The sequence below is a fragment of the Setaria viridis genome, chromosome 6 (assembly GCF_005286985.2).
Source record: "Setaria viridis chromosome 6, Setaria_viridis_v4.0, whole genome shotgun sequence".
Lineage (NCBI taxonomy): Eukaryota > Viridiplantae > Streptophyta > Magnoliopsida > Poales > Poaceae > Setaria > Setaria viridis.
In genome coordinates this window covers 35010499-35035390 of record NC_048268.2, presented here as the reverse complement: position 1 = coordinate 35035390, position 24892 = coordinate 35010499, and the positions used below count along the sequence as shown (strand labels likewise).

Genomic DNA, 24892 nt, shown 5'->3' with positions numbered 1-24892 from the left:
AAGAGGAAGCACACTCGAACCCACAAATCTAGACACAACCACTTTCCTGAACCTGCCAACAGATACAACCTCGTCAAGGATGCTAAAGGTCTTAGAACCGTAATGGTGGCAAAGCATCCACCCAGACATCAGGATCACGGCGGTAAAGCATCCTCCCAAACACAACAACGGTGGCAAAGCATCCACCCAACCAGCACGACCATGGTGGCAAAGCATCTGCCCGAAGCAACCAACGCTGACGGCAAAGTATCCGCCAGAGCAAGAACAATAGCAAAGTATCCGCTAGAGAAGAGGGGGTGGCAAAGCATCTGCCTGATGATGATGGCCTAAGCAACCCGGGCGAGATGGACGAATCAAAGCGAAGGCAGGCGCAGAAGAAGACACTTCCCAAGGAGAGCAGACGACCACCACGAGGACCCTGATCGGCCGGAGACGACTGGGGGCGGCGTTCAGCAACGATCCCTGAAGTGATGGAAGTAAGAACCCACAGAGCTTCCAAGACGACGCCTCAAGGGAGGGGGCGACGCTACTAGCTCACTAGAGAGGAGGGAAAAGGGGAATGAATGACGCCTTTAAGAAGGGAAGTGGTGCCCGGGGGCGTCGTCATCATTGACCCGCAAGTAGGCACAAGGCTTTCGCCTAAACCCGTTCCCTCCCTAGAAATCATCGCCGCTACCAGGAGCACGGGGACCGCTGGGCGCTAAGGAACCAAAGAATGATGCCACAACGTGAGCCGAGATAACCAATTGGCCGGTCCTCCCATTGGCGGAAGATGGCGCAGCCACCAGAGAGGGGTTGGGGGGCGGTCACGCGGCGGCGGCACACGAAGCCCCGCCCCCGACGGACCCGACAGCCGGGGAGACAGCACCACCCTTGCCGGGGCTGCGGCAAGTGTGGATCCAGCCTCCCGGCCGCGGTCCCCTGTCCTCCAGTCGGCGGAAGGGGCAGTACGCGACGGTCATCGCCGGGGAAGGGACCCCCATGCCAAGGATGTGTAGATCCGGCTCAGGAGGGGTGGATCTACAACCGGCAGCGGACCCAGGTGACCGGCGGTGCCTAGGCTTTGCAGAGTATGAGTGGAGGGGGAGAGAGGAGGGAAGGGAGGGGAGAGAGCACGACGTGGGGGCCGGCTTCGGCACCGCTGCTGGCTGCCGCCGCCACCACCACTGGAGTCCCTCCCAGGTGAGTCTGTCGCCCAATAGACGAAGGTGGTTCAAGTGTCTAATGTTCTAGGCTTTAGTAGTGTGCTATATCTCTGTTGATAGCATTCATCTTGATTACTTGTTCACTTCGGTTGGCAGTTCATCCTGAATTTTAGGACTGTTTTTCCAGAACTATCGTTGCTCCATCTAAGTGGGTAAGGTTCTTTAGTCCATGGACTAAAGTTTAGTTTAGTCTATAGGGACTAAACTTTAGTCCCTACCCTGTCTAGCTTCATGGACTAAAGTCCATTAATGCAGTTGAACAAAGACCATTTTACCCCTGCTACCCACCCTGTTCCACCGCACACCTGATACCCCTGTTCTGGCACCAAGTCATGAATCATAGAAGTTACAGAGAGATTCTTCACATTAGCATCATCGAGAATCATCAAGGATTTCAGATTGGTACCCAAGGGATAGGTAGGGGGATTGGTGGGCATCTCAGGCGCGGCTGGCTTCCTTGGCAGCGGGGGTGCGAAGGGCGGGGATGTGCCCGCCGCAGCCTGACCGCTTCTTGTGCTTCCCGGACAGCAGCGCGCACACTGGCAGCAGGGTGAATGGCTGCGGCATCGGCGGGGACAAGGAGGCCGCCCACCCTGGCTTCCTTGTTTCTGGCGGCAGCGGGCGGAGAGGGACGAGGGGGCAGAGAAGCTGCGGGCGGAGGCGGAAGAGGTGCAGCAGCGGGTGGACGGAGCATGTCGTTGTCGGTGGAGGTCGGCAGGTTGATGGAGGTGGCGTCGGGTTCGCAGATGCTGAGGCCACGGCGGAGAAGAAGGAGTCGCCGGCTAAGGGGAAGGAGGAGAAGGGGACGGATGCTGCAACCGCCGCCACGCCGAAGAAGAAGAATGCGGAGGTGGCGCTGGAGAAGAAGAAGGCAGAGGCCGCGGCGGAGAAGAAGGTGGCGGGAGGGAGGTCGGCGGCAGGGGCCGCGCGGGAGGGAGGCGAGCGAGAGGAAGGGCAATAAATAAGGGGTAGGGGTGTCCCCAAGATACTTTAGTCTAGTTTAGTCCACTCATATGGGCTAGAGGATTAAAGCTTTTGGTCCAAACTTTAGTCCACCTATTTGGGTGTTTACAAACTAAAAGTGCATAAAAATAGTGGACTAAAATTTAGTCCATAGGAACCAAACAGACCCTAAGTAATTGTGGTCGTGATCTTTTATTGTAATCTTCTTGTCCTAGAACTCACAACATTGTATTGTTGCTGTCACACTAGTAAGTGGTCATATTGGCGTTGCAAGGCTGTTAATTCGGTAACCCACACTGAGAGCAATTCATTTTACAAACACTTGTAGATATGTTCCTAATGTTAGCCTACCTACTAATGACAAATGCCATGCCTCGTGTCTTGCTGAATATGTGAGTTATATAGAATCTACTCTATATTTTCTTGAAATGCTCATGTTCATCTATGCGACTTCATCCTCAACCAAAAAACAACTACAGGGGTCTAGCCCCCAGCCATATTTGATGGCTTAATATCTGTGCAAATGGGGATTCGAACCAGCTCCACTCTACAATGACTTCATCCTTAACCAAAGTACTTTCAATAAGATCGATGTCAATTTTATTAAAAGAAATGCTAACATAAGATAGAAAGGTAAAAATATACTCTTTTGGTTTATTTTATTAAAAAAATGCCTCCACTCTTAGACCAATGTATGTAGTCATCATACTAAAAAAATTGTTTGGAAACCTTCAACATCAATATTATTAGATGCCCGTAAATAAGCGTTCCGTCAAACCACCACCTCAGTCCCGATCACGTCACTGCCCAAATGGGCATGATTCTTCCCCGGCCCGTGCTACAATCACAGCCACAGCCACAGCCACAACCGCCACTGCAGGTCCGCAGCCACATATGCCATTTTAAGCAACAGCCGTTAAAAGTAAGTAACCACCATGCCATTTCTAGTGCACACATCTCAGTGCGATGGACGAGCTTGCCTGCCCCAGCTCCTCCTGCAGCCCTCCTCACTCCCCGGCCTCCTTGTTCTCCTTCGCCGGCGGCCACCACCCGGTGGTGCTCGAGTTCGAGTCCTGCGACGTCCCGGAGCAATGGCTGGAGGATGACGGCGAAGGTCTGCAGGAGACACTCTGGGCTAACGGCGCAGTGTGGCGCGACGGGGCCTCGCCGCCCTCGGCAGGCAAAAACATGTCTGGCAACCCGACGCCGCCGCCTGCGCCGACGAAGAGGCGGCGCGGCTGGAAGCCCGGGCCCCGGACCAACGGCCCCGTCATCAGCCACGTGGAGGCGGAGCGGCAGCGGCGGGACAAGCTGAACCGCCGCTTCTGCGAGCTCCGGGCCGCCGTGCCCACGGTGTCCCGGATGGACAGGGCGTCCCTCCTCGCCGATGCCGCCGCCTACATCGCCGAGCTGCGCGGCCGCGTGCAGCATCAGCTCGAGGCCGAGTCCAAGAAGGCCTCTGCCGCTGTCACCACGGTGACGGCGTCCGCCCACTCGTTCGCCGGCGGCGGTCTCGCCGTCGAGGAGGATCTGGAGGTGCGGATGCTCGGGCGGGAGGCGGCGGTGCTGCGCCTGACGTCGGCGGCGCGCCACGCCCCCGAGCGCCTCATGGTGGCGCTCCGCTCGCTGGACCTGCCGGTGCAGCACGCCTACGTGTGCCGCGTGGGCGGCATGATGACCGTGAAGGACGCCGTCGTGGACGTGCCCGCCGCGCTGGGGGAAGAAGGCCGCCTCCGCGCAGCGTTGCTCCAGAGCCTGCAGGGCGGGGGCTAGCTTGTAGTATTTTAATAAACTAGAAAATGGTAATGTATCTCTTGTTAAACAGTTGTCGCCAATGCTTTGGCGTGGTTTCTTTGGCGGTGTGTTGTTGTTGTGGTTGTTCTTTTTCTGTCGCTTTTATCGTGTGGGTGGCTTTTGTTTTTGTTTTTTGTTGTGTATTGTAATACATGCTCGGCAAAGTTCTTACTAGCTAGTTGCTTTTTGGGAAAAAATATCAAAAAATGCTACATATTAGCCTCAATGGATGAGGATGGCTTAGCACGTGCACTTGAATCGGGATTTTGTTGTGTGCCCTTCTCTATTTTCACTTCTTTGTCTAAGGATTATATTTAAGGTGCGGACGTTGTATCACTTACTCAAACTCAAACTGTAAGCATGCTTAGTGCATAAAAATTATACAGCGAGGTTCACATTTTAAAATACTTTCACACTTGGTTTTCTGGTTAGGAATCATATACTTTTTTTTCTCCAATACCCGCGGAGAGCTGCAGAAAAAATTAGACTGAAGTTTTTACATTAGCTGTCAAGCCAATTAGCCAAAGTTACCACCCACGGCAGGACCAAGGGACCAACAAACAGACACGAATCATATACTTTGATTTGAGAGAAAACAACAGTTCAAAACAAAGCACTTTCGGTATCGATCTTTGAACATGTACAGGGATATGACAATAACCATCTATTAGGGCAGCCGCAGTGTAGGAAAAACGATGCTTCAACACCTTTTTCCATCCAAACCTCGAGGCTAGCACACTGCAGGATAACATGCAGGCATCGGAAATCCTAGCTAGCATCGGCTGCCCCACTACTTGTAGGTGACCAAAGGATAGGAGAGAGGTTATGAGGTGATAGAATGATAGAGAGTATGGCAGGGAAGAGAGTGCTGCTTGGGAGAAAGAAATGCCATGGGAAATCCTTTGTTTAACGTGTTGTGGGCCCCACCAAGCCTATGCTCACCACTGCAGCATAAACTGAAAATCGAGCATCGGCGGTGACATGACGTTTGAAGCATTGGTCTCGAGAATACACGCTGTGGGTGCTCTTATACGAGCCATATGTGAAGACGTTATTAGGGGGAAAATGCATGATGACGACCAGTATGAGGTATGTGTGATCACAAATTCAATCAAACAGATGAATACATGATTGATCGTATCATTGCGTGTGGTAAGGGGTCGCTGCACATGCAAGTGGGAACGCAAGCATCCATTGTTGCCTACTCGCTTGTGATTTTGCTACAATTTAGATTCTGTCAGAACATTTGATCCGTGACTCACAAAATTCTACCATTATAATCAATAGAATATACACTTTTTACAGTTTCAATGGCTATAATTAAACAACCCCAAATATATCAGACCCGTCTGTTCAAAATTTTTTTTTACCAAATTAACATTGTGGGGTGCATGCAATATAGTGATATTCCTACATACATTTTTAGCTAGCTGCTCCTTCTGCTGCAATTTTCTCCTGAGAAAGTTCTTTACTTTCTTGAATTCTTGTACGATTGACAGGTTGCTTTTGTGCTTTTATAGTGTGTGATGTGATATCCTGAAGCTTTCGCTGTCGCTGGTGTGAGCCTGGGTACATAGCTCGTGCTACGTACGAAGAAAAGTCAAGCGGCTTTCCTTTCTAAAAGAAAAAAAGGAAAGAAAAGTCAAGCTATATATAATATAAAATGTGACATATATTGCTGGCCATGATTTTTACGGGCAACGTCGTAGGATTTCCGGAGAGCCATAGGATTTCTGCAGGAAACTATCCCCTTGTTTAGTTCCACCCAAACTCCCAATTTTGACACTATGCAAAAAGAAGATTCCCCGTCACATCAAACTTGCGGTACATGCATGGAATACTAAATGTAGACGAAATCAAAAACTAATTGCACAGTTTTGTTGTACTTTGCGAGACGAATCTTTTGAACCTAATTAATCAATATTTGGACAATAATTCACAAATACAAACGAAACGCTACAGTATGCTACAGTGCTACAACAGTAATTTTGGACACCCAAATTCAGAGCAACTAAACAAGGCTTATGTGTGTGAGAGAGAGCGCCCAGCACTACCGAGTACCGAGCAGAGCAGCTGTCAATATGTCATTCAATTCAAGCGTCGTGGTCATGCATGCCGTTAGCGACAAGAACATGAAAGACAAGCTACGTATACGACACTTCACCCTTTTTCATCGCAAGAGCTCACGTGTCGCTGCGTGAACTACTACCGGCATCGATCGCTAATATGAAGACACGTGCTTGCATTGCAACGTTTGTTATCGTCGTAATCGAGTGTTAGTGGAAGTTGGCAGTTTCATCAGCATTAATTTCTATACCATATTAGTAATTTTGTTGACTTGGCAAGATTTTTATACGAGGAGAGAGGATAGAGTTTCATAAAATGAGAGAGAAATTTCATCTTTATAAAACCCAATAAATACAGTTACCTATTTTGCAATCTAGGTAGCAGTGCAATAAAACTATTCATTGAAATTGTCCTTAGCAAAGTGACCCTTGAAAGGTAGCAAGATTAACGCTCGTTAATGATGCTCTCGCTGTATGGATCCAGCGCTGGTCCTTCTTCGAGGCAACGCTTCCTCGAGCTTCTCGCACATGAATGTTGCTTTCTGAGCTTATCCCTTGAACCGTCAACCATGCACGCACAGCCTTCTATTTTTACCACAATATACTAGAGAGCTAGCGGCCCTTGTTTATGGTGTATATATCAACACAAAATTATATATCCTAAAGCACGATTTTGCATTAAGAAGAAAAAGTAGGTACCCAAATTCTAGTTAGAGGGAACTCGAACTTGAGTGGATAGAGTGCCATGACCAGCACCTTCCATCTTAACCAGTTGGTTGAGCTAGGCTCACTTCCTATACATTTACATTTAATGAAGAAAGACATGATTTAATGAATCATCCACATATTTGACGATATGGTTAAATCTAGTAGCCCAAATTATATTACTTGTGGTTACACTCTAACAAGCTATCATTGGATATAATCCTTTTCGGATGATAGCTTATCAGCACGGGCTTGAATGGTCTTATTATTTGAGCATCTAGTTTGGGCTACTAGATTTAAGGTCTTATTTGTACATATAGAATCTCGATTTTATTAGGTCCTATACTACACTTTTAGTTACCACGATAGCATATGCATGCATTTCAGCCTACACCATAGAGCCCAAGATGTCAATTTTTTTGTATCAAGAAAGTATAATAAGTGTATAAGCTTGCACTTTAAATTTCTCAAGATATAAGCATATGTTGAGGTGCTTTAGCCTTTTCTCTTACATTATAGGGAATGGATAATTTAGATACATATTTAGTAGGTTACTTTAATTACTTTTATAATGATAGTGCTGGATAATTTAAATCCAAATGCAAAGAGTTTGCTTTAGGATATTTTTCTTAACAATGGCATATGTGGGTAATTTAGGATATTATTTAATATTATTCTTTATAACAACAAGGTGGTTAATTTAGATGCAACCTTAGGTGATTAATTTATATTATTTTTTATAATGATAAAGATCCATGAATTTTGTTGGCAAAAATGATTTAGGGTGTGTTTGGATGGAGGGATGGTATGAGACGGGACGGGTCCATCCCAATTTTGCATGTGTTTAGTTGAAGTTACAGGTGGGACGGGATAGCATCAAAGAGGAATATTCCTTGAAAAAGAGGGATGGATCGGTCCCTCCAAAACTGGTGGACGAATCCATCCCCCATGCACGGCGTCTCCCTCTGTCTCCTCACGCCCACCCGTCTCGTTGTGCCCGCCCGCCCCTCCGGTTCCTCCTTGCATGCACCCGGCCCCGGCTCTCTCACTCCTCCGGCCAGGCCCATCGCCGGCGTCTTCTCCCGCTCCTCCGGCCACGCGGGCTTAGGGAGGCGGGCGGTGGGGCTTGGGGAGGTGCAAGGCTAGGGTCACGAGGGGATGCAGCGGTGGTGGAGCAAGGTCGGGGCGGCGAGGGGATGCGGCGGCAGTGGCGGAGCATGGCCGAGGCAGTGAGGGGATGCGGCGTTGGAGGAGCAGCCCAGGGTGGCGCGGGGATGGGGTGGTGGCAGAGCAAGGCCGGAGCAGTGAGGGGATGCGGCGGTGGAGGAGCAGCCCAGGGCGGCGTGGGGATGGGGCGACGGCGGAGCAAGGCCAGGGCCATGGCTCCGGCGCGGGAGGAGCAAAGCCGGGGCGACGAGCCGAGGAAGGGGATGAGGCCCTGCTCTGAGGCTGACAGTGGGCCCCACGGCTAATAGAATACAAACACCGTTTATTTCATCGGTCCTCGTCCCTCTAACCAAACAACGAAACTGGGACGCCCCCATCGAACCAAACACCAAGTGGGATCATCTCATCCCTTAAAAAAGGATGATCCAGTCCCGTTTCACTTGTTCCTCCATCCAAACACAGGTGTTTGGATACCCCATGCTAAACTTTAGCACCTGTCACATCGGATGTTCGGATACTAATTAGGAGGACTAAACATAGTTTAATTACAAAACTAATTGTACAGATGGAGTCTAATTCGTGAGATGAATCTATTAAGGCTAATTAATCCATCATTAGCAAATGGTTACTGTAGCACCACATTGTTAAATCATGAACTAATTAGGCTTAATAGATTCGTCTCGCGAATTAGACTCCATCTATGCAATTAGTTTTGTAATTAAACTATGTTTACTACTCCTAATTAGTATCCAAACATCCGATGTGACAGGTGCTAAAGTTTAGCACTGGGTATCCAAACACCCCCTTAGATTATACAGTAAGACCAGTACGTGGTCGGATATTTGCATTTAAGGGGTTCTCCTTTTTACTAGCACGTCTCATAAAGATTAAATACAAATGTACAATTAGTAATTGCTGAGATAAAGGGAGCAGTACTTTTTCTTAGTCGTGGAAAGACCGGACGAAAACAAGGACACAATGCAAGTAGCTTTCCAGACCCATCAAAATCGTGATGGAAAGAACATGGGATTCTCTCCATTCAAATCCGATGGACCACATGAAGGAAGAATCATGCGGCTTTGTTCTTGTTCATGTATGGGCACACGCCACGTACATGCAGACACTGGAGCATGCTGACTTTTCTAACTTAGGTGCTTGATCTAGCGCTCATTGGCTCTTATCCATACACATTCCTTAATTTGCCCAAAACACCCCCAATAACATCGGATTCCCGATTTCTATTATTAGCTTTATGGATGCAGCATTGGATTACTTGTTGCATTTGAGTTTGTTACAATCTCTCTCACATTAATAAAATATAAAGCCCACTTCTGTCTATGAGCTATCTCTCGAAGAAGAGATACCACACCTCTCCGCCCCATATTCTCTCTTTTCCATGAAAGCAAAAACGATGAGGTGGATTCCTATGAGCTAGCTGATATAGTATTGTTGGAGGAGGCCTTAGCTGAAACGTGGTGTCAAAAGACACGGCATCACCAAAACATGCGCACTCCATGATAAATTGATCATTTGTCCAAAAGAAATTAGCCATTCTACCATCTTCCTCATCTATTTCAATGGCATAAAATAATGATGGATCCTCTATTTGCTTATTTTTCAAGTATTCCAACAATGTTTGTGTGTCACTGGATTCTAAATACTTCCATTATTGGGGAAAGCCCCATCACTACTGGTTGGGAACCCTCTTTAGTACCGGCTAGTTCGGTACTAAAGGGGGTCACTTTAGTACCAGTTGAAATAACCGGTACTAAAGGGGTATTAAAAATTTTAAAAACTAATATCCCTTGCTGCCCCCCCCGGCCTCCGCCCGTCGCCCTCTGCCCTTCCGCCCCCGCCCTACCCCACCACCCCTCCGTCCGCCCCGCCTCCACCTCTGCCCCTCCGCCCCCCCTGCCTCCGTCCCCCGCCTTCCGTCCCTCCACCCATCCCGCCTCTGCCCCTCCACCCTCCGCTCCGCCCAGAGAGAGAGATAGAGGCAGACGGGAGTTTTAATACCGGGTGGGGCCCTTTAGTATCAAGTGGAGGCTCCACCCGGTACTAATGGGTGACCTCACCCGGTATTAAAGGGGGTCACGAGGGGTTTCTTGGGAACTATTCGTTAGGTCCGGTACTAATGCTCATATTAGTACCGAACCAATACACAATTGGTACTGAGCCTTGGGACGAATGCTCAGTTTTCCAGTAGTGTTCTTGCATTGTCGACCAATCTCATTGTTGCGATCTATCCATGAGAATGGCACTTTGTCAGCTCCTCCATAAAATTGTACCATAAACTCAAACACCTGGGCTAGCTTCATCTCACCGTCCCTCATTCGGCCAATTAATTTCTTGTCTGCTTCTTGAACACTTCGTTGGGACCTCAGCTTCTGCCTTTTATTTGGACTAGCAAGGTAATGATTGTGATGAAGCACAACCTTATACACTATCCAAACCTGTCGTACACACATCTATGGGCCCACCAGAAGGTTTGGACAGTCTTAAATATAGGGTTGGACACCGAAACACATCTGACATGGAGACCATGGCGTAGCACGGCATAGTCTAGATAGGAACTAGTCGAGGATTAGGAAAGTACTCGTTATAATAAGAGTAGAACTCCTCTAACCGTATCCGACTAGTATTATTGTAACCAACCGACGTGTAACCCTGCCCCAAGCAATATAAGGCGAGGCAGGGACCTCCTCCAAAGCAATTCAATCCAACCAACACACAAGACGTAGGGTATTACGCAATCTAGCAGCCCAAACCTAAATCTAAATCGTGTGTTTGCGTTTACCTTCAAGTTCCTGATCTGGACGAGCCCCACTAACCAAAACACTACCTCAGGTACCCCCCTCAGCATGCTACCGGGTCTAAACACCGATAAAACCCCCTCCTTGCTAACACTAAACTGAACATGAGCATTGCAACTTGTCGTTGTAGTGTCCTTTGATGACTATGTTAGTCGATGACCTTGACTATTGCAAACTATATGCTTGTGACAGATACTGCCATCTCCTCGACGCTTTATGTCGCTCTTTCTAATCCTGAACCCAATCTTGCCTGCATATGTGTTGTACATATCATAAGCTTTCTTCTCAGATTCGAAAGACATTCCAACTTTAGGAACAATCAAAGTTTGTCCAACTTTATCAGCCACCCGTTGTATAATGAGCCTAAAATTAAAAGGTGCCTTAGAAAAATATGAAATATTATGATCTCACTTGAATAGTTATTCAAGTTGCTTCAATTACTTCATCTGATGTTTCATTCGCTATTGCTTCTGTAGTGATCGACTCGATACTCTGTGCAACCTACCATGTGCTCGCTGATCAGTACTTCAAGATCCTTGATGATCACACCATCATTATGCATAGCAGGTACCAACAACTGTCCTCCCATGTCGGATGCTAGAGTAGAGGACGGCATCAGATGAGCTGAGGGCACTGTAATCCGGATGGCCGTCTCATCCTCATGGACTCCTACCATGGTGCCTACATTGTCTAGGATGATAGGAGAGGAGTCGCACTGTCGGCGTCTGCTCGCCCTAACTGATGCGTGCGTGAAGCAATCGAGATAGTGTGGCGTATGATGAGCCGCTGGATCGCGTAACAGACGCGGGAGTCCAATCTCCCGTGAGCCGAGGGTTGTCAGCCGCGTTTGCCTGTAGTCGGAGCCTCGGAGGACGGAGCCGAGCTGAGCGTGATTGATCTCTACGGGAGGGAGCCTGTGAGCACTGCGAGCAGCAGGGCGTCCGATGCTTGGGGTGTCCACGCGGCAACCATCAGGCGTCAGACTGCACGGACGGAGCTTTGCAGCCCGGCTGCATGGAACTTTTTCCCCTTAGGGACCCTTGGGCATTAGTATGCTTCCTGTAGAAATCATCAAAATAGCGAGGGCCTTAACGTTAATGTGTACTGTATTACAAGTTACAACTAGCACTGGGAGTGGGAGTATATATGAACCTGCTGCGAGTGCAGGTGTGCAACTGCAACCAACCACCTCCATCCTCCTATCAATTTCGTCCGTTGCCTTTGTGCTCCCACCACAATCAAAGCTTCCATTTTTTGCAGTAGCCATAAACGGAAGTGACACTCCAGCTGCTGCCAATCCCATGGATGAGCTCGTCTCCTCCAGCAGCTCTCCCTCCACCGCCCCCATCTTCTCCCCCGCCGGCAACCTCCTGGAGCTCGACTTCGTGTCCTGCGACGTCCCGGACCAATGGATGGGGGGCCAAGACTGGCTTGACGAGCCCCTGGACCTGGATGGCGCCGCGTGGGCCGACGAGGCGGGCTCGGGCGGCTCCGCGTCGGCGGGCAACGCCGACGTGTCCGGCGAGCCGCCGCCCGCGCCGAAGCGGCAGCGCGGCCGGAAGCCCGGGCCCCGGACCAACGGCCCCGTCATCAGCCACGTGGAGGCCGAGCGGCAGCGGCGGGACAAGCTGAACCGCCGCTTCTGCGAGCTCCGGGGCGCCGTGCCCACCGTGTCCCGGATGGACAAGGCGTCCCTCCTCGCCGACGCCGCCGCCTACATCGCCGAGCTGCGCGACCGCGTGGAGCAGCTCGAGGCCGAGGCGAAGCAGGCCTCCGCTGCCACCACGGTGGCGGCGGCCGCCCATCCGTTCGCCGGCGGCGGCCTCGAGGAGAATCTGGAGGTGCGGATGCTCGGGCGGGAGGCGGCGGCGCTGCGCCTGACGTCGGCGGCGCGCCACGCCCCCGCGCGCCTCATGCTCGCGCTCCGGTCGCTGGACCTGGCCGTGCAGCACGCGTGCGTGTGCCGCGTGGGCAGCACCACCGTGCAGGACGCCGTCGTCGACGTGCCCGCCGCGCTGCGGGACGAGCGCGGCCTTCGCGCCGCGCTGCTCCACAAGCTGCAGCGGAGCGTCTAGCCCCGTTGCCGAAACGAAGGTTTGAGCTCATCTGCTCCGTCGCCAGATCAAGCTCGCTGCACGTACTCCTCGTGTTTCGTGGCAGGCCGCCGGCGTGGACATACACATACTCCGGCGGCGAATCAAGACGGCTACATGTCATCCCTTGCCTGTTTCTTCGATTCTCTTTACTACTGATGTCATTGGCGTCCATGTTTGCACATACATAGTGCTGGTTTTTTGTTCGTGGACATGGTTCTTCGCTTCTTTTGAGGATGGCAGCATACTAGTCAGCATACATGTAGTGTGAAGTGTTGTTCCAATTACTCAGCATATCCATGTCCATGTCAATCATTAATATGAATTCTCAATGGCAACATATGCTGCAAAGGGGTGCGGTTCTGATTTGTTTCATTACATATATATGTGAATTTTACAAGTCTGAGATTTGTTCACGCTTGTAGTGGATTTAAATTTGAAAAGAGAATCACAATGTTATACATATGTGTAGGCCTTTTTGCACAGGATTCGGTGGTTTAATTAACCGTTTCAGCTAGCAAAATCATTATTGTGCCCGTTAAACTTTGGTGATGTTGCAGTATCCTTTTATGTTGAAAACACTGTGATTTCCTACTGTAACATGAATATAGTTTAATAACCAAATAATTTACATCAGTATTTACTAGTTCTTTTTAGGAAAGAAGCCAGAATAACAATGAATGCAAACTTCTCCCAAAGTTCCAATCCCCAGCTCCCTCAGCTACACATTTACTTACAAGTAGGTATAGGTTTTGATGAATTCGAATTTGCATTATACTTTCGAAATCAAGTATATATAGCAATCGTCAGCATCTAAGTTCGCCTAGTTTGTCGTTTCAGAAAAAAAAAACTAGCCTAGTTTGTGATGATATACTGTCAAATCTGTGTCCCATCAAATAGCAAATAATTCGGAGTTGCAACTTGCAGAGTGTACCACCTCCATCCCTGTCGTCACCTGGCTGCCCAAAACAGCATGATTCTTCCCGATACTACAGCCACAGCCACAACCACAACCGAACCCTGCCATTTTGAGCAATATGTGTTGAAGGGAAGTGAAAGAAGACTGAAATAAAGTGCTCTCCGAGATCGATGTCCGCATACTCTGGCTACGATTCGCTCATGGCAATCAAAGTTACCAATACCATGTGTAACAGCTCACGGGCCAATTGGATCAACAATTTAAATACCATGCATGAGTATTGAGTTATGATAGCTCTAAAATATTTCCAAATAGGAAGTGGAGAGTGAGATGAGCTAGCTCTAGGAGATATTGCAACATTAGGTTTAACCCTGTGAAGTGAGAACGAAAACGTAAGCAGCTTGCAGTGTAGGTGTGACCTACTCAACATGGTGAGTGAGCATTAACCATATTATAATGCACGTCAGTTGCCAGAGGTGTCAACATTTGCGTGCCATATAACAGTCATGCAGTTTATGTTAATTTGTAGCTAACTTTTTTCTATAAAAAAAAGAAAGAAAAGAAAAGGGACCGGCTGGCTAAGATCTCCTCCAACAATACCATATCAGCTGGCTCATAGGAGTTCGTCTATCATTTTGCTTACATGGAAAAGAGAGAATGTGGGGCGAGAGGTATAGTATCTCTTCTTCAAGAGATAGCTCGAGAGAAGTGGGCTTCATATTTTATTAATAAGAGAGATTATGGGAACTAAGATGTTTCGAACAATGTGCTATGAGATAGATTATTGGAAAAGTAATATCTTGCTATCTCTTTTATGAAGCTTAACCATTGGAGAAGGGCTAACTGTCCAGGGGGTGCACCGCAGCGACAGCATCACCAGGCGACGAGCGCACAAGACGGCAGGAACTTTACTGGCGACAGTGCTGCACAGCAGGCGTGGTTCTGCAGCTACCACCGCGCGTAGAATTTCTGTTTCTCAATGCTAGTCCACAGTGCTATGGATAAGCTCGTCTTCCCAGCCCAGCTCCTGCTGCTGCCCTCTCCTTCACCGCACAGTCCTTGCATGCGCAAGCAAAGCTGCTAGTGCGCTTAATTCCACGCCAAACTGGATGGTATTGGCATCCAATAGAAATATACCACCTCTTCCTCCATTGCCTTCACTGTCCGTGAGTTCTGCTGGCTCTCCCTTTTTTTTCTTTTTCTTTTTTTGAGAAACTGCTGCCTCTCCAATCATATGATTGTGTTCTCTGCTTGAATCATGCTGAGGGGACACTTGAACACTTTTTCCTTCGGTGTAGGCCTGGTTTGGTTTTGCTTATTTCTAGCATCCGTATTTAGATACTAATTAGAAGTATTAAACGTAGACTATTTACAAAACTCATTACATAAGTGGAGGTTAAACGGCGAGACGAATCTATTAAGCCTAATTAGTCTATGATTTGACAATGTGTTGCTACAGTAAATATTTGCTAATGATGGATTAATTAGGCTTAATTAGGATTTAATAGATTCGTCTCGCCGTTTAGCTTCCACTTATGTAATGAGTTTTGTAAATAGTCTACGTTTAATACTTCTAATTAGTATCTAAACATTCGATGTGATACGTGCTAAAAATAAGCAAAATAACCAAACAGGCCCGTAGTTTTGCTGCAGGAAGCTGGGCGACCATTGGCCTCTTTCCTTCTGACCAGGACAGTCATCTAGCTAGAAAACTTTTGTAAAGTTTAGATAGCAGCTGGATGCTCCCTTATTTATGAAAATCCTCCTCCTCTTGTGCTGGGCAATACCTGATCTTAAAAAGAATATATTGGCAAGAATATGCCGTCTCTTCGGAAAAAACTCCTCTTCACTTTTCTCGTACGAATGTACGATCATCCCTCGTCCGTGACTGCTGACCGGCCGGTAAGACTGGGTAGCTCTCAATGCTCACGAGAAGTCAAGAATCTGTAGACAAGATCTTTGTGGGCCAATACTGTAGGGTTTTCGCGACAGCCATATGACTTCTGCAGGAACCTCAATCCGGGTTATTTGCAAAAGAAAAAACGAACAAGTCGTCATTTGTGTACAGAAATTAAAATGGATTGATGGACATGGACACGTACTGATGGTTATGTGTGTGACACGAGCTAGCATAAGAAATTTCTTCTGGGCGGCCAATCTTTTTCACCGGGTCGATGTAGTAATACGCAAAATTAACGTGCTTGAAAAGGATTCTTGTGATCGCGAGCAAATGGTTGATTAGTCCGACGATGCAGTCGCATCAGATGCACAGCGCAAAATTAATAGCCTCTGTTAGCTGACGGTTAACTTTTATGTGCTCTTGGCCACTAGTAATTAATGGATAAAAGAACATCTAGATTGAAAGGCAATATTGATGCTAGTAGTTTCATAATGAAAAATACTTTCATATTGTGAAAGGATATAATGGTTAGAGAACTTAAGTAGCACCCAGCAGGTTCAGATTCGACTTCCTATGGGCATATGGGTGGCAGTCTAGTTGTTGGAAGTATTTCAGGATTTTTGTACCAACTCGATGTAACAATCTTGAAATTAATCAAAACTTCCTTTATCAAAAAAATCTAGCTTGTAGACCATATTGATGTTTTAAATGATATATTCTCTCCCGTCTTCAAATAATTGTCGCTTCAAATACCGACGTCACCAAAACACTACTTTTATAATAATTAGTAGTACTAAACATATTCAAGATATACCAAATCTTTTTGATATTTTGGAACCACTATTGAAGGTGAATCTAGCAATACCATTTTTTGAAGTTATTTTGAAATATTCAAAGAGATTATTGTGAAAATTAAGATATGTTGACTACATGACTTTCGAAAGGATAATTATTTGGAAACTAGAGGGTGCATGGATTCTAAGCATCTTTAAGAAACTGGACCACCAAATATCAAAATTGATAAAATCACCATATGTGGACATCGTATCTCGCTTTTAACGGGCATAGCAGTTCCTCCATTATATTGAAAGACTAATTAACTAAAAATACGAGCATACGTATTGGGCCGAAGCTAGACTAGAGCATGAGTGGATAGATTTTGCCATACAAGAAATGTAACCGAGTGACACGCAGTCCACAATTGATTGGAAGCCTCGTATTGACACTCCACACATGATTGCTAGTGATCAAAGTGCCACGTGGATTATTTTCTTGATGCTTTCTCCGCACCTTATTTATTAGGGTTAGGGTATGGATAGATTCACCTTCAATAGTTGGTTCCTCGGAGCTTTGAGACGCATGTGTGATTTTTCAGCTCACGTGCAACCTACCTCAAAATGGCAATGCACAGTTCCTCGAAATATACATGTCAACACAATGGACACTAAAGTTAGTTTCCTTTTCCATTCTCTTAGCTAGATAAACTTTTAAACCCCTAAAGTCAACAAAAAAGCTAGACGATATCGTGACTTGGACGGTCTACTCTCTCAAAGATGCTTAGGGGGTGTTTGGGAGGCATGTGCTAAATTTTAGCACCTGTCACATCGGATGTTTGACACTAATTAGGAGTATTAAACATAGTCTAATTACAAAACTAATTGCACAACCCCTAGGCTAAATCGCGAGACGAATCTATTAAGCCTAATTAGTCCATGATTTGACAATGTGGTGCTACAGTAACCATTCGCTAATGATGGATTAATTAGGCTTAATAGATTCGTCTCGCGATTTAGCCTAGGGGTTGTGCAATTAGTTTTGTAATTAGACTATGTTTAATACTCCTAATTAGTGTCCAAACATCCGATGTGACAGGTGCTAAAATTTAGCACCTGCTATCCAAACACCCCCTTATAGGGTAAGATATGCACAAAAGCGTCCATAGAAGTGAGTGTGTTCATATATCCGCATCTCGAAAAAAAAGAAAAATTCAGAATTACATCCGTATGTGCTTGTATTTGCTTCTAGAAGCCCCGGACGAAAGGAAGGCCAGCAGCCGTCCAACCCCGTCAAAATCACGATGGGAAATGATTAAATGAAACCAGGCCCATCACGACAGGAACAGCCCACGCCACATATATACAACAAACTCGTGCCCGCTGACTCTTCAAAATTGGGCCTAGCTGCTATTGCTGGCGCCCCCGTACTTACTTCGGCGTCCAAAAACACCCCCAGAAAACCTCGGATTCATATCGGATGTTCACTTAGGGCTTTTGCAGAGTAAATTAGCACAATTGCGAGGGCCTTAATGTACATCAAACAGCACTACTATACAGTATGCAGTCTATTTATTACTCCTATATGCCGGTGCATCATATAGAAGACCAAACCACAACTATCAGTTTCGAAGATAACCATAAAAAGGGACGTGACACAGTAGCAGCACCATGGATGAACTCGTCGTCTGCCCCGCCTCCACCGCCTGCAGCTCCCCCTCCCCGGCTTCCTTCTTCTCCACCGCCGGCCACCACCAGCAGCAGCAGCAGGAGCTCGACTTCGTGTCCAGCGAGGTCTTGGAGCAATGGCTGGCGATCGACGACTGCATGGACGACGAGACCCTGATGGACGGCGCCGCGTGGGGCGTCGAGGGCTCGCGCTCGCCGGGCAACGATCTGTCCGGCAAGCCGCCGGCACCTGCGCCCAAGGGGCGGGGCCGGAAGCCCGGGCCCCGGACCAGCGGCCTCGCCCTCACCCACGTCGAGGCGGAGCGGCAGCGGCGGGACAAGCTCAACCGCCGCTTCTACGAGCTCCGCGCGGCCGTGCCCACCGTGTCCCGGATGGACAAAGCGTCCCTCCTCGCGGACGCCGCCGCCTACATCACCCAGCTGCGCGGCCGCGTGGAGCAGCTCGAGGCCGAGGCCAAGCAGGCCGCGGCATCCGCCGTGGCCGCTGCGGCCACCGCGGCAGCGCCCGCCCAGGAGAAGCTGGAGGTGCGGATGGTCGGGCAGGAGGCGGCGGCGCTGCGCCTGACGACGGCGGCGCGCCACGCCCCCGCGCGCCTCATGCTGGCGCTCCGGTCGCTGGACCTGCCCGTGCAGCACGCGTGCGTGTGCCGTGTGGGCAGCGTCACCGTGCAGGACGCCGTCGTCGACGTGCCCGCCGCCGCGCTGCGGGACGAGCGCCGCCTCCGCGCCGCGTTGCTCAACAGGCTGCAGCAGAGCGGCTAGCGGCCGGCCGGCCGGCGCTATCTACTTACATACTACTCGGTGGCCACATCAAGCCGGTTGCATTCTATCTACTTATCATGCATATATTTCTTGTCACGGCAGATGATGCCCATCGTCGTCGTCCGTGGTTTACACAGCTCATGGTGCCTATATTTTAGATGCTGATGCATCGATTAAAAATAATTGATATTTCTTCTGTTCTCAAATATACGATGTTTAGGATAAGGTGATTAGTTGAAAACAAACTAATTGTTTTGTCCTAAACGTCATATATGAAAGAAAACAGGAGTACAATTTAGGGCCGGGGTTGCTTATTTGACAGAGATGGATCGGACTGTACATGTTCTCTGTTGCACGGTAGTGAAATTAATTAATTCATTTACCTGTCCTCAAATCCCCGATCTTTGGACTGTTCTAAAATAAATTGAATAACTGCTCGGTGAACATACTCAATTGTTTATTTGACAGGAGATATATCATCCAAACTTCTTGGTCTTCCTCTTTTGATCATTTGTTGCAATTGTTTAATAAGAACATAATAATGTGCTTAAGACTTGCAAAATGTATATGTGTTAAAGATCCACATGTACATTACACAAGGTTATTTTATTCCATGCATCCACAGAGTATGAGCTATGCATTTGGTTAACTTATTGTTTGATGGAGATGGACTAGAACGTGCAGTTCTGGATTAGTCGTGCTCCTTCTTCTTTATTTTGAACAGTCAACTTTCTACATTGGGATCAAACATACAGCCAAATTGTAAATATGACTCGCTATATAAAATTGTAGAATTAGGTTCACATTCCAAAATATTTCTACACCTTTTAGATAATAGAATTTATATTGGTTTTGTATCTATGAATGGTATACATACTTTTTTGAAGGACAAGTCTCACTGTAAGGACTGACGCAAAACAAGATACTGCTGAACAGAAGGGGTGTTGCACCTCCATCCTAAAAAAAAAGACATTCTATGATTCAAAAATTTTCTAAACACAAGTCATTTTACCTTATTTGGCATGTGCATGTGCACGCGATGAAAAATTTGCACCAAATATGGCTAATACATAGGTGCAATCAATGTCATTTTACTTTGACGTTAATTTATCCTAAAAATCCTAAAATGATTTTTTTGGATGGAGGGAGTATATATACATCATTTCTTGTTACAACAGCATCTTGTATATTACTTATTGAGGTAATCAATCATGGTCCATTGGTGATGATAGATGTCATCAGATACCTCTAGCTTTTTTCAAAAAAAAATGATTCAAGATTCATACGTGATGACATTGCATGTAGCGTTCATCATCGCTAGAGCATTTCCAGCAGTCATCCCGTATATCATCCCCAATGAATAGTTATTGGGGCTACCTCCATACCAATGAGTAGTTATTGGGGCTACCTCCATACGACTTTCTAGCATATTGAGGGGAATGCATTTGCAGTCCTCCATTAACCTCATATATTTCTATATATATTTGTGCCAAACACTAGATCCTCTCCAAAGTAATCATCCATAACCTTGACATGACCAGCATGTTTCTTCAGACAAGCCACTGAACGCCTTGGTACACAACCACTATTCTCAGGCCGCTTGCTCTCAAAGCTAGTGAGCAAAGCCATGGAAAACTCAAAGTAATCATCATATCCGACGAAATGTCATAATAAAATTTAACAACACAAGCAAGCTCCCCTGCACACAATCCATGGAAAAATCACCGCACATCGATCAATATATATTGTTGATTGCATCATTTGAAAAGTCAAGATTAAAACATTGCTTGCAGTAGTAGAAGAATTTCATGAAGCAACCTTAAGGGCGGGTGGACGGTGGCCATCGTGTGCGATTGTGCGTGGTGTGAGCGAGATGAGGAGAAAAAAGCATATGGGTTGGCGCCAGAATTTTTAGGGAGCGAGGTGGAATCTCTATTCTATTTTGACAGTTGGGATGGATTATTGGTGATATAAAAATACTAGAGATAAGAGAAGGTTTTGGGGACTGCTGGATCGGAGCACCTAAAACTCCAAATACTTAGCACCTTCTTTTACGATGGAGAGCTATTAGGAGACCGATGGAATCTATATTACATATACTAAAGCTCCAAGCTTTGGAGCTCCCTCCTCGATTTTGCCCCACGTGGGATCCATATATTATTTAGTGAGAACCATGTAGGACCCGTGTACTATTGAGGTGGGATCCATATGGGATCTAAGGCTCAAGTGGAATCCACGTACTTTCTAGTGGAATCCACATATTGTTTGGGTCCCGCTCAAGTGGGATCCATGTGTTTCCTAGTGGGATCCACGCATTGTTTGATGGGACCCGTGGTATTTTTGAGGACGTATAAAATATATTTAATTTTCCTATACTAAACTTTGTATACTACTAGCCCTAGTAATTTTTGGACTTAGCTTTCAGTTCATAAACTCGAAAAATATGATTGAATTATTCATTCATTGCTAATTTTATCTAGAAAAAGTCTACGTAACCCCCCCCCCCAAACGTATCAAGGGTCGACCACATCACCCCCTTCAAGTATAAAACCGGATGTTTAACTCCCTCACCTTTGCAAAACCATTTAAATGACCCCCTAGGGTGGTTTTCCTGGGTGGTTTTGCCAAGCTGGAGTGTTGAGGTGGATTATGTTGTTGATGTGGACCGCTTACATGTGGAGCCCGCGTGTCAGTCTCTCATCTTCATCTTCTTCCTCTGCTCTCTTTGCCGTTGCCTGCCATCTGCCCCTCCCTTACCCAAGCCGCCATACATGGTCTACCCCCTCCTCGGCCTGCACCACCACCCGCCATCCTACTCCTCCCTCACCTAGGCCACCGCCTGTCGTCCGCCCCTTCCTAGACTGTACCGCCACCTGCCGTCCACACCCTCCCCCCAAGAGCAAAAGCTCAGGAGCTTTGCAATGGCGGACGACAGCTCTGGCGGATCAAATCGCCGGTGCTTCGGGCGATTGGGACTACAATGGAGCGGTGTTGTGTAGAGAGGAGAGGGAGAGGGTCACGTAGGATGGCTCACTGGAGGCGGGTATGGACGGAGATGGCCGGATGTGACGGAGCTTGGGCGGTGGCCGGTCTTCACGGCAACGGAGCTTCCCAGCGGCAAAACGATGACATCGACTGGTGGAGCACGTGCGGCTTGATGTCGCGAAGCTCCTGGTGGTGTCGGCATGCCTTGGCGTGGTGGCACGAGGCGAATCGGCATGGCCATGGCAGCGGCTCCTTCGGCTTCGGCGGTGGCAGCGGCTTCAATCAAGCGGGCGGCGCTCCGGCGATGAGGAGGTGTCAAGGACCGGCGATGGAACTTTAGCTAGCTGGTCGTCGTGGAGGTCCAGGCGGAGCTGGTCGGCAACCCTCTGCTCGGCCCCGCTGCTTCCAGCGGGCTGGCAGGCTGATGCGAGCAGCCATGGGGAGGGGAAAGAAAGAAACCTGACTTGTCCACTTAAAAGTGGGGCTCACATGTCCATGTCAGCATCTCAATCCACTTCAGCACTCCAGCTAGGCAAAACCGTCCAGGAAAACCACTATAGGGGTCATTTAAATGGTTTTGCAAAGGTGAGGGGGTTAAACATCTGGTTTTGTACTTGAAGGGGTGATGTGGTTGATCCTTGATACGTTGGGGGTTATGTAGACTTTTTCCAATTTTATCTTTTACCTCTATCAAAATCAATCCGTTAGCTATTTCTACAAACACCAAGAAGTCAATGAATTACTAAGCAAAAAAGTTATACAACGCTCAAAAGACCATTATGAAAAGAAATTGTTTGAATTTAATATTGAACGCGATCAATTTGATTTGGTTCGATGCATCAATGTGACGCTACTTTGAGTACAGTAGAATAACAAATTTTCATTTCATCACCATTTCAGATTAACATCTTTTGTATAGGCACTCATCGCGTGCCAACCTGACTAGTTGCTCCTATGATCAGTGTCGCTTAACAAGCACGGGCAGAACGCAAGCACCCATCCGAAGTATGGCCACGGAACAGTACGGCTTCCGGCTGCGGGAACCACGCCTCGTACGTTCACCGATCCATCAGTTGAAGAGAAAGTTTGTCGAGGCTCAGAAAGCGTGTCGCCTCCTTGCTGCTGACTCATGCTTGCGCGGCGCATGCGTGGTTGGGATTGGCCGAGGCTGATGTTCTAGTGGTTTCCCGTGAACCTCGTGTCTGAAAACCAGATGCAGCCTGCTGCTGCTGCACGGTTGTCTGAACTCTTGAAGACCTCCTTTACTTAATTTTCTTCCACGGCCAGCGCAGCAGGCACACAGGTTTCCGTAGCGTCTCTATCTATCTCTCTCTATCCGAGTCTCTCTCTGTTTCTGTGTGTGCGTCCGTAAGTGTCATCTCTCTCTCTCCCTCCATCTACTCCATCAGTCCAACACTTTGGTCTGATCCTGAAGCTCTCATTGGGCAGCCTGGGTAGAGCTCGTACGCACCAAGAAAAGTCTAGGTAGCTAGAACATAAAGCTTGCCACTGCCAGACGGTAATATTGAGTTATTGACCTCTCTTCTGGCGATGCTATTTTTTGGGCAAGCTGCAAGGTCCTCGGATTTCACGATAGCCTAAGGTCGTGTTTGGATACCCTACTAAAATTTAGCACCTATTATATTGGATGTTTGGATGCGTATTAAATATAGACTAATTATAAAACTAATTGCACAGATGGAGTCCAATTCACGAGATGAATCTATTAAGCCTAATTAGTCCATAATTTGACAATGTGGTGCTACAGTAACCATTTGCTAATAATGGATTAATTAGGTTTAATAGATTCATCTCGCGAATTAGCACAGGAGTTCTGCAATTAGTTTTATAATTAGCCCATGTTTAGTCCTTCTAATTAGCATCCGAATATCTGATGTGACACTGCTAAAATTTAGCACCTAGTATCCAAACACCCCTAAGATCTCTGCAAGAATTACGTGACAAAGAATGGGTTGATATATGGTCCATTTGTCCTGTTTGTGATAAAGACCGTGAAAGCTGCAACGGGGGCCACAACCTTAATTTGTAAGCTTCTCAGTTCTCACACGGCCGGATAAGATGTTTCTTTGATTTCTGAGCTTAGATGATATTTTCTTAACTATCCTAGTTAATTGTACTGAGTCTGATGCTTTCAGTAAATCTCTAGCTGCATGCATGAGCTTGTGTATATATGACGAGAGGCGCATGTATCTTCCTTCCTATTCATCATCCGGTGCCCCACCTTCTTCTTCCTTGCCGTTCTATACGATGTATAAATTCATGTTGTTCACTAACTTGTTGTTGCAAGCCTATGAAAAAAATAGTATATAGTGGCTGAGATATATTAATATAATACGGCGTATAAATTCTCTAATATAGTATGTGTACACCATATAGAACTTGGGTCAGACGATGCTGAATTGAATGATTGTAAATGTACTATATATATGCTTCTCCAAGGCTCGGATGGAGTGCGCCTTAGTGGTTTGGCTTTTCGATGGTCGTGCTCCGGTGGGAGCAAGTCGGACGATTTCGATCACCTTTTATATGCTGTTTTCTTCTAATAAAATTTCATGTCAAAACTCTTGCCATCCTTTCGGAAAAAAGACCCGATGGAAACAAAACTAAAGCACACACCAAGCTACAGTGTATATGCATAAATCGATCAAAATCATCATGGAAGCTAAGATGGAATCCTGTCCACTCAATGCCCGTGGACCACATAAGGGGAACATCCGCTGTTCACGAGTCCCCACCACCACGTACAGAAAATCTCGTGCAGCTGACTTTTCTAAGTTTGGTATCATGGCGCTGATTGGCTGCATAACTAGCGGGATGGCATGCATAATTGCGATGCTAGGATGCGGTTCAATACTAGCGCAACTTAATACCCTTCTCTTCCATTTCACCATTATGTGTTCATCATCGCTAGAAAGTATCTGTTCCAGCATCAATGATATGCGAGCTACGTCTTGTATCCTTCAGTATGTGTCCTGCTCTGCAAATTAATAGTTTAGCCGAAGTTAGGATCTACCATTTCCTCTGTGGATCCAATCTC

At 47.2% G+C, this 24892-nt stretch overlaps 3 protein-coding genes across 3 annotated transcripts; all 3 read left to right on the top strand.

Annotated features, from left to right (window-relative positions):
* Window positions 1-2841: 2841 nt before the first annotated feature.
* On the top strand, window positions 2842-4205 carry LOC117862251 (transcription factor MYC2). The gene has a single exon (XM_034745784.2). The coding sequence runs from the start codon at window positions 3135-3137 to the stop codon at window positions 3939-3941; it is 807 nt and encodes a 268-aa protein (XP_034601675.1). The 5' UTR covers window positions 2842-3134; the 3' UTR covers window positions 3942-4205.
* A 7294-nt stretch (window positions 4206-11499) lies between these two features.
* Window positions 11500-13222, top strand: LOC117861343 (transcription factor MYC1). Its single transcript, XM_034744880.2, has one exon. The coding sequence runs from the start codon at window positions 11766-11768 to the stop codon at window positions 12786-12788; it is 1023 nt and encodes a 340-aa protein (XP_034600771.2). The 5' UTR covers window positions 11500-11765; the 3' UTR covers window positions 12789-13222.
* Window positions 13223-17645: 4423 nt separating this feature from the next.
* LOC117862096 (transcription factor bHLH14) lies at window positions 17646-19329 on the top strand. Its single transcript, XM_034745607.2, has one exon. The coding sequence runs from the start codon at window positions 18070-18072 to the stop codon at window positions 18847-18849; it is 780 nt and encodes a 259-aa protein (XP_034601498.1). The 5' UTR covers window positions 17646-18069; the 3' UTR covers window positions 18850-19329.
* Window positions 19330-24892: the final 5563 nt, after the last annotated feature.

Coding starts and splice junctions, on each gene's coding strand:
- LOC117862096 (XM_034745607.2), top strand. CDS start 18,070: ATGGATGAACTCGTCGTCTGCCCCGCCTCCACCGCCTGCAGCTCCCCC.
- LOC117862251 (XM_034745784.2), top strand. CDS start 3,135: ATGGACGAGCTTGCCTGCCCCAGCTCCTCCTGCAGCCCTCCTCACTCC.
- LOC117861343 (XM_034744880.2), top strand. CDS start 11,766: ATGCTTCCTGTAGAAATCATCAAAATAGCGAGGGCCTTAACGTTAATG.